At 52.1% G+C, this 12,431-nt stretch overlaps 1 protein-coding gene across 2 annotated transcripts in view; it reads left to right on the top strand.

The window, feature by feature from the left end:
- Srrm3 (serine/arginine repetitive matrix 3) overlaps positions 1-11,866 on the top strand; it is a 68,401-nt gene extending 56,535 nt beyond the window's left edge. The window contains exons 12-16 of one of the 2 annotated variants that reach the window (XR_009056826.1): positions 5,557-5,903; positions 6,281-6,505; positions 6,593-6,730; positions 10,176-10,881; positions 10,988-11,866. Coding sequence is in view for 1 of the 2 variants with exons in the window: in XM_057764358.1 (XP_057620341.1) it covers positions 5,557-5,903; positions 6,281-6,505; positions 6,593-6,730; positions 10,176-10,404 (939 nt within the window). In the remaining variant the exon portion in view is untranslated. Of the gene's footprint in view, positions 1-5,556; positions 5,904-6,280; positions 6,506-6,592; positions 6,731-10,175 lie in introns of both variants that reach the window. The other variant, XM_057764358.1, reaches the window with a different exon arrangement.
- The last annotated feature ends 565 nt before the right edge of the window (positions 11,867-12,431 follow it).

Genomic DNA, 12,431 nt, shown 5'->3' with positions numbered 1-12,431 from the left:
TCTTCTTCTGGACTTCTAAATTGGAGCAGTTTAATAGTGTCCCTTGGTGCAGATGATGCAGAGGAGATGGTCGCTAGTGGCCACAGTGACTTTGGACAGAGTGAGACTTGTGATTTCTACTCCTGTGCTCAGCTGGCTGCTCAGAGAGTGGCTCCCTAGGGACAGCACCACTCCACCCTTCCTCCACCCGCTTCCGGCTCTACCTGAAGGTAGTCACAGAAGTTTGAGCTCCCAAGAGCCCAATGGCCACATCCAGGTCATGGTAGTCCTCCATCTTCAACTTCAAGGAAAGCATTAGATACTTCTCTTGTATTTATCCCAGGAAGGGTCAGGACAGTTCACTCCTCAAAACACTCTACCTATCTTGGATGGTGCTCGCTGGAAGGGAGATGATGAAGTTGTTCTTCACAAGGGGGATAAGTACTGCTAGTCTGAAAAAGGGGTATGTCCTAGCCTGATGAAAACTTGGAGACTCCACCCTTCAAGACCTCCTGGACCTCCACAAGGGGGCAAACATGGGGAGATGGAGGCAAGCAGGCGTCAGGCCTGGGATGCACAGGGGACAGACACCATGGCAATCCAGATGTTTCTTGTCCATCACACTGTCCCCTTTCCCCATCCTTCAGTTGTTTGTTCCCCTTGACCCTCAACTTTTTCTTAGACAAGTTAAAAATGATGTCATTAGCAGAGCCATGAAAACAAGTGTATAGGGCGCTCGCTTTGCGGGCATGAGTTCAAGCCCCAGAAACCACATTAGAAAGCCGGAGATGGTGGCCTGTGCTTCTAGGCCCAGATCCGGGAAGGCAGAGGCAGAGCAATCCCTGGGGCTTGCTGGTCAGTCAGCCTAGCTGGAATAACTAGCCCTGGGTCCTCAAAGTAGCTCAGTGGGTAAAGAAGCTTGCCACCAAACCTAGTGACCAGAGTTCAGTTCCTGGGACTCACCCAGCCTCTTCAGGTTGTCCTCGGTATGAGTGAGAGTGTACACACACACATACACACACACCAATAAATGTAATTTAAAATATATTAATTCTAAAAAAAAAATAAAAATAAAAGAGGGTTTCTGACTCCTGAATAATGACACCCAAAATTGATATCTGGCCTCTAAATGTACACACATACAAATGTACCTGCACACACACACACACATGCACACACATATACACGCACATGCACACACAGAAAGGGAGGGAGGGAGGAAGGAAGGAAGGAAAAAATGAAATCAAAGAAGGAAGGAAGGAAGGAAGGAAAGAAAGAAAACCTCAATATCCCCTGGCTTTCACTCAACCTCTAGGAAGAATGAGGCCTAACCAAACACAGCCTCTGGCAGGATCCTGGTACCTTTTCTTGGCAGTTTCTGGAGAGATAAATGGGCTGATCTCCCCCAAGGACTCCCCAACAGCACTGTCTTCCCATCTCTGCTATCCTGGGCTGCAGGGGTCTGGACACTTCCCATCTGACCTCAGACCTTCTTCCCCTGTTCTGATCCTTTTAGTCTATTGGGGGCCACAGAAGCCAATCCTTATATAAGCCAACCCAACAAAGATTCTGGTCATCCTGTTTTATCGGCAGGGAATCAGAGCCCACCTAGTATGAGACTTAGCATAAATTCTCATAATCAACTTGAATCCCTTCAAAGGGTTCTTGTACTAGGGTGAGGTCAGTAGGCTAAAGGAGTCAGAGGAGAGTGATTTGGAACTGAGACTTCAAGACATTACCAGGTAGGAAGCCACAATCTTGGCTTGGACTTCAATGGTTGGGGACAGAAACATACTGGGGTGTTCATCTATCCAGTCCAGAACCTTTCTGCTCCTAATACTCTACCCAACTTCCAGTGTGATACGGTGGGAAGTCACGGAGGTTCTGCATGGGACTGGAAATATAATTCAGTCACCAGTTTTTGCCTGGCGTGCATGAAACATTGGGTTATAAGCCAGACATCTCTTAAACCCTCCTGGAGGTGGAAACAGAAAGAACAGAAATTCAATGTCAGGCAACTTGTGTCTACTGAGGCAACAGGGACTTGACTGGGGGGTAAGCTGCCACCTTCTGCCACCTTCTGGCTGAACTGAGTCTATCTTTACAAAAGATTCTTTTTTTTTTTTTTAACTTAAAAAAATTGAAAGTTCAAGGTCAAATTTTACTATATATTGAGCCCTAACTTAGTGATGTGGAATCCTGTTAAAAGAAAAGTGATGAATTAGGAGCTGGGACTGTAGCTCAGTGATAAAGCGACTTGCCTAGCATGCGTGAGGCTCTAGGTTCGATCTCTAGTACTGATGGGGGTGGGGGGAGAGACATGGGACGGGGCTCTGCATATCTATAGAAGGAACATCATAGACCTGACCTTCCTCCTTGACCCTATTCCTTTCCTTGAGTCAAGTCTCTAGCTCAGATACAGACTATGGTCCTGATTGCATTATAAAGTCCTTTACCAATGGCCTCGCTGCCTCCCCTGACCAGAGTAGCCTTAAAGGAGGGGTCTGCATTGACCCCGAGCTGTCGTTACCATGTGTCTGTTCCTAAGGCTCCCCTTACCTGATATCTCTATTTACTTAACAAGCTGACCACCCTGGGCATAGGATGCATCCGAAGATCCTAGAGATGTCTTTCTCACTTGCCTCCTAAAAGGAAATTCAGTGAGAGAACCCTGGTACAGCCTAGGGACTGGGAGAAGTTGTCCGCTCGGGGCCGGGGAGGAGAGCTGAGGGTTCTCCTGGAGACGTCTGTTGAGAATGAAACCGTCTTTACAACAACCAGCCTCAAACTGGGCATGGTATAATCTTGGCATGTCATCCAGCACTTGGGATGCAAAGACAGGGATGTTCAGGTTCAAGGTTATCTTTGGTTACGTAGAGAATTTGAGGCCAGGCTGGGCTACATGAGACCCTGTCTCAATTTTTTTAAATGGGACTGGGAATATAGCTTAGTCAGTAGAGAACTTGCCTTGCATGCATGCATAAAGTCCTGAATTCGAACCCCAGAACTGCGTAAGAACACCTGGAACCCCAGCACTCAGGTAGTAAAGTCAGGAGAATCAGCAGTTCAGTTATATCAAGAGTTCAGAGTTCCAGGCCAGCCTTAACTACATGAGACCTCATCTAAAATAAAACTAAGCCTCCAGTTTTCAGGAAGTGAAGACTGACCTGTGGGGCAAGTGACTGCCAGATCATATCCACTCTGGACACCTATGCCTGCCTCTGCTTTGGGAAAAATACCAGCTCTCCCAGGAGAAGTCTTCGTGGCCTCACTGACTCCCACAGTGTGCTGACCAGCAATGAATGGTATTCATAGATCACTTCAGCCATCAGTCACAAACCGGCTGTACATTTCCAGCAACGAGGCCCACTTCCTGGCTCTAGATCTTTGTTGGACTCTATGGAGCCCTTTAGAGAGCCGTCTGGGTCTCTGATCCCCTCTGCCAGAAACATCCAGGGCCAGGCAAAGGAAGACATAGTTTGTTATCTGTGACAGCAAGATGTCCTGAAGCAGTCAAGAGGCAATTGAAGGAACTCAGCTCAAACCCCTCCTGGCACCTGGAACGCCCTGATTGGCCCTGGCTCTTAGTGAGGCCAATTCTGCCTTCTTAATCTCATAGTATTAAGAATTTAATATCATATTTTGTTGAGATTATGCCCAACATGATGGTACACTTGCCTGTAATCCCAGCATTCAGGAGACTGAGGCAAAAGGATCTCAAGTTCAAGGCTGTAGTGTAAGACCTTGTCTAAAACAAACTGAGCTAGGAATGGTATGCATTTGTAACCCTAGCATTTAAGAGGCGGCAGAAGTAGGATCAGGAACCCAAGGTCATCCTGGGCTGCAAATATATGTACAGATCCTTTCATACATATATATATATGGTTGTGCATGCCTTTAATCCCAGCACTCAGAGACAAAAGCAAGTGGATCTCAAGGCTAGCCAAGGCTACGTAGTGAGACTCTGTCTCAAACAATCAAATCTGAGGTTACAGACAGCCAATCTGGCTGGACAAAGATTGTGGAAGTATCAGGGACAGATCTGCAAACAGAATAGTGCCATCTGCCCTTGCAAGGTTGGGGCCCCAAAGTCTGTGCAGGGATTGGTGGGGAGGCTGGGGAGGGCACAGTTAGAGAACCCTGGACTAGTTACCCCATAACAGACATCGGGAAGCAAAAAGCCAAACCCTCATTGTGCGGATGGGGAAACTGAGGCCTAGACTGGGGAAATTAATTTGTTCAGGGGCCCCATGGTACTGAGGCAGTGACAGGCTCTCATATTCCTATTTCCCAGCCAGGGACCTCTGGATGGTGTCAGGTTACCTTTCTGGTCCTCACTCTTGGAAAAAAATTAACAGCCTTATCCAGATGTCAGCCAAGGGCACTGGCTGAGGCCCAAAGAGCTGGACATGGCTGGTCCTCTCTAGAGGTGAATCGGCCTCCTCTTGGGCCTAGAGTTGGGGTGGTTGCGTCTCTCTCTCTCTCTCTCTGTCTCTCTTGCGTTTTTGTGACTCTAATGATGAACTTATGCTGCCACACTTTTCCCTTCTCTTACACAACTCACCTACTAAAGGAGGAAGTGCCACTTTATTGGTAAGTGGACGTTAACCAAGAGGGACTTAAAAAAAAACAGAACGTTAAAAAAAAAAGAAATGAAAGAAATGAAAAAAAAAAGAAAAAGAAAAAGAAAAGAGAGAAACAGAAAGACAGTTGGCAAGCTACTGAACACCCCTGAGCTCTTGGCAGGGTCGCAAAACAAAGTCAAATATTAACAGAAAGAAAAAAAAGTCAGGTTCCCCAGCAGATCATTTTGGTTTGGGTATATAATGACATTTGTGGTTTTCTTTTGTTTCCGTTATTATTATTATTACTTTGGTTTTCTTTTTTATTTCTGTTTTGACTCCTTTTCTTCGGTTAAATTTTGAGTTCAGTTATCTTGCCCCTCCCCCATCTGTGTGCCGTGTGACACCCGCCCCCTCCATGCCCTTTATCCTGGTGGGGGGAGCCTGGCCCTGGTGGGCTGGCCCTGGCTTGACCTACCAGTGTCGTCCCTCTCTCTTCTCTCTACTGGGAGGGAAACTATCTGTCCCCCATGAGGGGACAATGCCAGCCCCTCTGGTGCCCTATCCTGGAGCTCCCCCTCCCCTGCAGCCCCCATCCCCACCGCTCCGTCCCTCTTGTGTTATGCATGCCGAGAACCTTGCATGGTCTGCTATGTTGAGGCCAGAAGGTGAACACTCAGGAGAGGTAGAGGCAGGGCAGGCGCGGGAACCGTGTGTGCGATGCTCCGGGGCTGCAGCCCGCGGCCTAGGCCCGGTGAAAGCCCTCTCTCCTTTTCTCCCCCCACCCCACTGCCCTCTCACGTCCCCCCTCGACCCCTCCTCTTTTTCTTTCCAACTTTCTGTCCCGCTTGCACCGCTCCCCTTCTGCTTCCTCACTGCCCCACCCCACCCCATCCCCTGTGTCTGTCCTCTGCATCCGCAACCTTCTTTGCTCTGGTTCCCCTGTGCATCCCTCCCGACCTCTCTCGCCCCCTCTCCGCCCCTCCGTGCCCTTCTCTGCCTCTCTCCCCGTCAGAAGCCTAGCTCGCCTCGGGCATGCGACAAGGTGACCGCCGCGCCCACGCCGCCCGCGCGTGGGAAAGACAGTCAGAGCCCGCGCTCCGCGCCGTCGTCTCAGGGACGTGGGGGCCGCGCGGCGGGAGGAGCGGCCAGGCGCCGTCGCCGGCGGAGGAGGAGGCGGCGATCGCGATCCTCGGCCAACGCGCCCCGCCGCAGAGGGCGCCGGCGTGCCAAGCCAGCGCCGCCCCGGGGCTCGTCCCGCTCGCTTAGCGGGGCTCACTCCAGCAGCGAGTCGGGCGGCGGAGCCCTGGGTCCAGGGCCCGAGCCGGGCTCAGAGCGAGGTCACAGCGGACACGGGAAACGGTGAGCCCGCCTCCTGCCTGCACCCCACAGGAATACACTTTCACTGGTCGCCCCCAAACGGAACCCCTCGTTGGTCACCCTACGTACAGCCCTCGGGGTCACCCCACATACAACCCCTCACTGATCACTCCACATGGGGTTTCCTTCTCGACATCCCACGTGCATCCCCCATCACCTCCAAGGGAACCTCCCTTGTTAGTCACCCCACATGGACTCCCTAATTTGTCCCTCTGACGCTTCATTTCCTCTGTGCTGGCCTCACGGATCCCTACTGCCACCCACACACAACCTTCGTCTCTCCCTGCCCCGCAGCCAGCCACTGAGCCCCGCCTCACAGGCCCACGCCCCTGAGCCCTGGCCCACGCTCCCTCCTCTAGGGCAAAGGAGCGACCCCCGCGCGCGCGGCCCACAAGCGCCTCGCCATCTCCAGGCGCGCACAGCCGGCGGGGTGGCCCAGAGGGGAACAGCTCATCGCGCAGCCCCGGTCCCCATCCGGGGTCCTGGAGCTCCAGCCGCTCGCCGTCCAAATCCCGCTCACGCTCCCCAGACAAAAGGACCCGCAGCCCCAGCCTCTCCCAGTCTCCCAAGAAACCTCTTGGCCGGTAAGTGTCCCTAGGGGGCGGATGGCGGAGAACTCGGGCTTAAGGCCCAGATGGCGGGGATCCCTCACCCACGAGTGGGCCCCACAGGGACAAAGACAGCGAAGGCCGTGCGAGGCATGCCGAGGCTGAGGCCGCCCGCACCCGACGTCGCTCCCGCAGCTACTCGCCCATCCGAAAGCGACGCCGTGACTCGCCCAGTTTCATGGAGCCAAGGCGCATCACCAGGTACAAAGGGGCCTGAGGGTGAGGTGGGAATAATAGAGCTGCTGACTCTAGTTGGTGGCAGAGATGTCAGGGAGTCGAGATTCACAGACCTCGGGGGGCCTTCTAGAATGGACTGATTCTGATCCGAAGGAAAAAGGAGGGTTTGCCAAGAGGGGAAGACCTAAAAGAGAGAGGGACTGAGTGAAGAGATTCAGGGGAGGGATGCGGGTGCCAGGGCATCAGACACCTTGGGAAGGAAAGATGCAGGTGCATGGACCCGAGCCAGTCTGTACTTGGGTCGGGGTGGCCAGACGCGGGCATGGATTTCAGCTCTGGGAGATCCCATTCATCTGGAGCCCCTCCTTCCCCCCAACCCCCTCCCCGTGTCTGTCACATCCTCAGTGATATGTACTTTTTCCTTCATCTCAAGGAACCTCCTGCTGCGTGGCCTGTGGCCAGCCTGGGGGCCGTGTGGACCGGGCTCCACAGGCAGCCCAAGTGATGCCCATGTGAGCTAGTCTGGTGGTGGCCAGCTGTTGTCTGCGGCTCCTTTTCTCACTAACCTCCCAGCACCTGGGGAAATTGGTGGAGGGGGCAGAGCATCCTAGTATCTGGAGCAGCTATCTGAGGAACCCCAGTGCAGAATGAGGAGTGTGGCTGATTTGGTGGAAGACTAGGGGGTTCTGAGTCTGTAGATGAAATCACCCTAAAGCTGGGACTGGTGGCTCAGGCCTCTCATCCCAGCTAATAGGTAGGCTGAAGCAGACAGGGTGGAAAATTCAAGCCCAGAATGAGGAACCTAGCAAGACCTTGCCTCAGAGCAAAAAGACTGATAGATGTTTACAGTGAAGGCCATGGCTGGGTAGGAGAGCCCCTGCCTAGAATCCCCAGTGAGGGGCTGGGGTGTGGCTCAATGGGAGAGCTCCTGTCTACCATATATGAGGCCCTAGATTCAATCCCTAGTACCAACAAATTAAAAATCACACTGCAGTCCAGGATTTTGTCCCAGTATAAATAGATTGCCATATGCTGAGCCCCGCATGGTCCTGCCTTGCTGAAGCACCTGGGGGAGACTGACACACCTCAGTGACCGGAGGTGCATAATTAGCTGAGATCTTTAAGAATCTTTTTAGCTCCAACTCTTGATTCTCAAAATAGTTCCCCTTCGTCCTTGATAATCTGGGCTCCAATAAAGCAGCATGGGCTCCTCCTTTACTCAGACAGAAAGGCTGGACCGCCATCCTGTAGATAGCCCCCAGACAGGTCACACGCTCCCGCTGTACACTGCCAGCCCCAGGATGGCCAGAACCTCCCATCTTCCATCCGGCTCGCACCTCAGCCCCTCTCTCCCAGGCTGCCTCCTCCTCCCACTAATGCACACCTGTTTTTCTTCCTCAGATTTAACCCTTGAGATGGGGCCTTATAACCCCCCTAACCACTTTCTTTTCTTTTCTCTGGGTCATAGCCTCCTGCCTTCAAACTAACTCAGGGCCAGTGGGGGTGGAGGTGGGGTGGGGTGGGGAGTATCTGGTTGGGGTGAAGTGGGGAGAAGGGGTGAAGACCAAAACAAAGACAGCAGTGGCCAAGGGTCTCCTCCTTGTTCTCTTTGAGTGACCTTAAAAATCTAAATCTTCACTCTGGAGGTGGTGGTGCACGCTTTTCATCCCAGCACTTGGGAGGCAAAGACTGGTGGATCTCTGTGAGTTTGAGACCAGACTGGTGTACAGAATGATTCCAGGACAGCCAGAGCTACACACAGAGAAACCTTGTCTCGAAAAAGAAAAAAAATGAAAACAAAACAAAAACAAAAAAACCCTAAATCTTCTATTTGGAACAGGGATTGGGGGACAGGAAAAACAGGATTTAGCCATAATACTTGCAAGCAGAGAAGCCATTACTGGCCTTTTTTAATGTGTGTTGTCCCTATTTAAAAAGCTCCATTCAGCCGGGCGGTGGTGGCGCACGCCTTTAATCCCAGCACTTGGGAGGCAGAGGCAGGCGGATCTCTGTGAGTTCGAGACCAGCCTGGTCTACAAGAGCTAGTTCCAGGACAGGCTCCAAAACCACAGAGAAACCCTGTCTCGAAAAACCAAAAAAAAAAAAAAAAAAAAAAAAAAAAAAGCTCCATTCAAAGGTCTATAGATACGCCTTAGTTACTGGAGGGTTTACAGAGTTCAGTGTTCCATCCTCAGCATGCGCAAACAGGTGAGATAGATCCGCAGTCCCAACACTTAGGAGGTTAAAGGCAGAAAGACCAGAAGTTCAAGGTCACACTCTGCTACACAGGAGGTTTGAGGTTAGATACATGAAACTCTGTTTCAAAAATAAAAGTTTTATTCCTGTTGGACATAAGGGCACATACATACATCTGATCCCAGAACTCAGAAGTTGAGGCCGGAAGATTGAAAATTACAGGCTAGTCTGGGCTACATACTGACACTGAGGAAAAGAAAGCAAGAAAATAAAGAAAAATGGAAGAGAAGGAGGAAGAGAGAGAAAGTCAGATGTGGTGGCCCATGTCCGTGATTATAGCATTCAGGAGGTAGAGACAGGAGAATCAGGAGTTGAAGGCCAGCCTTGGCTACATAGTAAGGCCAGCCTGAGCTATAAAAAAATCCTTCCTCAGCCAGGTAGGTGGTGGTGCACGCCTTTAATCCCAGCACTCGGGAGGCAGAGGCATGCGGATCTCTGTGAGTTTGAGACCAGCCTGGTCTACAAGAGCTAGTTCCAGGACAGGCTTCAAAAGCTACAGAGAAACCCTGTCTCGAAACACCCCCCCACCCAAAAAAAACAAATCCTTCCTCAGAAAATAAAAATAAAATGAAGTTTTGGGTTAGAGAGTTGACTTAGTGGTTAAGAGCATTTGCTGCTGTTTCAAAGGACCTAAGTTCAAGTCTCAGGTTACACGTGGGAATGTCTGTGTGCCTCAGCTCCAGGGGATCCGGCAATCTCTTGTCCCCACGGCCCCTGCACATGGGCATAAACCCCACATACAGACACATAAATAATTTTTTCACTCACGAAGTTCAGGGTGAACTCAGGGGTACTAGTATTTGTGAGGTTCTGGCTTCTTTCTACCCCCAGCATCGACAAACAGGAGAAAAAGAAACACACGCCACCACCACCACCACCAACAACAACAATTAATAAACTTTCATTTATTCATAAAATATCATATTTTTTTTCAGAAAATATTTCCTAACACTCAGATCAATAAAGAACTTGGACTTTTTGCCCTGTGGGCAGACAAAATAAAAACAACAACAACAAAAACAAAACAAAAAAACAATCGATATGAATTTGGCAAAGGACACAAGTTTGGAACTAGAGTTGTACCTGAGGCCAAGGCTCAGAGGAAACGTAGGCAGGAAGCCCTCGCCACTGCTGTGATGGGGACTGAGGCCGCTTGAGAGCCCCGGATGGGCAGAGCCCCAGGTGGACTAGGATCTGCTTTTCTCTCTTACAGTGCCCGAAAGCGTCCCATCCCCTACTACCGACCCAGCCCCTCCTCTTCCTCCAGCTGCTTGAGCAGCGACTACTCAAGCCGGAGCCACAGCCGGAGCCCAAGTCAGGGCCACAGCCACGGGAGCTACAGTAGCCGCAGTCATGGGACCCGCAGCCGCTCATGCAGCCGCTCCAGGAGCCGCAGTCCCAGCTACCACAGCAGGAGCAGCTCTGAGAGCGGGGGCTTCTAAGTCCAGACGGACCCATCTGGGGTTAGAAGGCCCTGGCACAACCAGGAGAGGCTGGGGCCCTGAGACCTGGGAAGGAGGGGTCTGTACCCCCATATTGCTACAGAGGTCCCGGGGTGGGGGTGGGGCAGCACGTGGGCAGTTGGGACTAGGGAAGAGCTTCTTCTCTGGTGGGTGTCCCACTCACAAGGAGGAATCGAATTGTCTTGTCCCTAAAGTGTGCCCATCCCCACGCCCTGCCCACCCACCATGACCAGGGAACAAAGAGCCTTTTCGAACACGGATTAGATCACCACGCCCCTCTTCTGCTTGAGGTCAGCTTACCAGCCTTGGGGCCCATTGCCTGGGTATGGCACAAGAGTCCCCTGTTGGCTCTCACCTCACCTCTGCTCAGTGGACCCCTGCACAGCTTGGAAGGTGCCAAACCCGGGACCTTCCCCTCCTCGCTATCTCCCGCGGAGTTGATCTGCAGACAGCGAAGTGAGCCAGATCTCAGGGGGAAGCAAGACCCACCTAACTCTTGGTGTATCGCCAGGCAGGATAAGATGCTCACACTTGGTCCCATCTCTCTCCCTTGCCTTCATAGCAGCAAGCCAGAGGCCAAGGCCACACCATCCAGGCCTTCGTCAGCACAAGAGGTGGCATATACCACATCTGTATCTAACCCTGAAGTCAAAGATGGGGGTACAGGGGTGGGGACATAGCTCAGTTGGTAGAGTGCTTGCCTAGCATGCATGAAGTCCTGGATTCCACCCCAAAGCATAAAACCAAGCATGCTGGTGCATGCCTGTAATCCCAGCACTCTGGAGGTAGAGGTGGGAGGACCAGGAGTTCAAGGTCATTTTAGGCTACATACTGAGTTTGAATTCAGTCTGGGGTACAGGAGACCCTGTCTCAAATGTGAGAGAGAGAGAAAGACTGGGGATTCAGGTCAGAAGATAAAAAAAAAACACGGGTAGAAAGCCGAAGGATTTTTTTTTTTTTTTTTTAGTGTGGGCCCAAACAATGCAGTCAGATGACGAGGCAGGTCAAGGGCTACTGGGAGACATATACCGACTGCTGTCTGGGTCACGGGCCAAATGATTGCTCATGGTCACAAGCAGAGGCCAGCATGCAGCGCACTCCGGAGCCTGCCCACGGGAGGCCTCCCTTCCAGGCTTTGATAGGTCAGGGTTGGTCAAGGCTTTCAGAACAGGAGTGGTAGGTTCCAGCCAAAGCCGTCCACCTGGGGCATGATGGGGAAGCAGTGGTCCCCCCTCTAGCCCTCTTCCGTGGCACCCAGCCCTCCCCCTGCTGGGGCCCTCAGGGATCTCGAAGTCTTCCTTGGCCCTATAGGGCAGATGCCCTGGGCTCTGGTTAGGGGGTGGAGTCTGGGGTCTGATCCGGGTTCCCACCCTCTCTGTTTCCCCTTCCCTTTCTCCGCAGTGCGGGAAAAACAATTGGACTGTAATAAATACATTAGGTGCCCGGATGACAGACTGAGTAAGCCTGGGTCTCTCTGGCTGCGACCATCAGGGGAAGATTAGGGAGGAAGGGAAAGGGCTGGGGTCCTTCCCTGGGATGACCGAGCAGGGCTCACATTCCTCCTGGGAGCCCTATGAGAAGAGGTGGCATCAAGGAAATCTGTCCGATCATGTCCGGTCCCCTGCCTCTGAGCGACAGACTACACAGCCTCCTGAAGCTCAAAGCGGGGAGGAAGACGGAGTCAAGAGAATGTCCTTCCCGCCTGGAGGTCTTGTGGGCTGTTTGTAAAAATGTATTGTGTCTATGTGTGCAAGACTGTGGGGTGCATTGTGTGGAGGTCAGAGGGCAATTCTGTGGAGTCTGCTCTCTGCTTCCACCTTTACAGGAGCTCCAGCCCCGCCCCCAGGCAGGTGAGATGAGCACCTGTGCCGCTGAGCCATCCTGCTGGCCCATGTTTGCGTGTTTGTTTGTTTGAGGCAGGGTCTTACTGTGTAACCCTGACTAGCCTAGTAGACCAGACTAGACTAGAACACTGTAATCCTCCTGCCTCAACCTCCTAATTACTG

The sequence above is a fragment of the Chionomys nivalis genome, chromosome 3, assembly GCF_950005125.1.
Source record: "Chionomys nivalis chromosome 3, mChiNiv1.1, whole genome shotgun sequence".
NCBI lineage: Eukaryota > Metazoa > Chordata > Mammalia > Rodentia > Cricetidae > Chionomys > Chionomys nivalis.
Note: the sequence above shows the minus strand (reverse complement) of the source record. Positions and strands in the feature narration are given on the sequence as shown.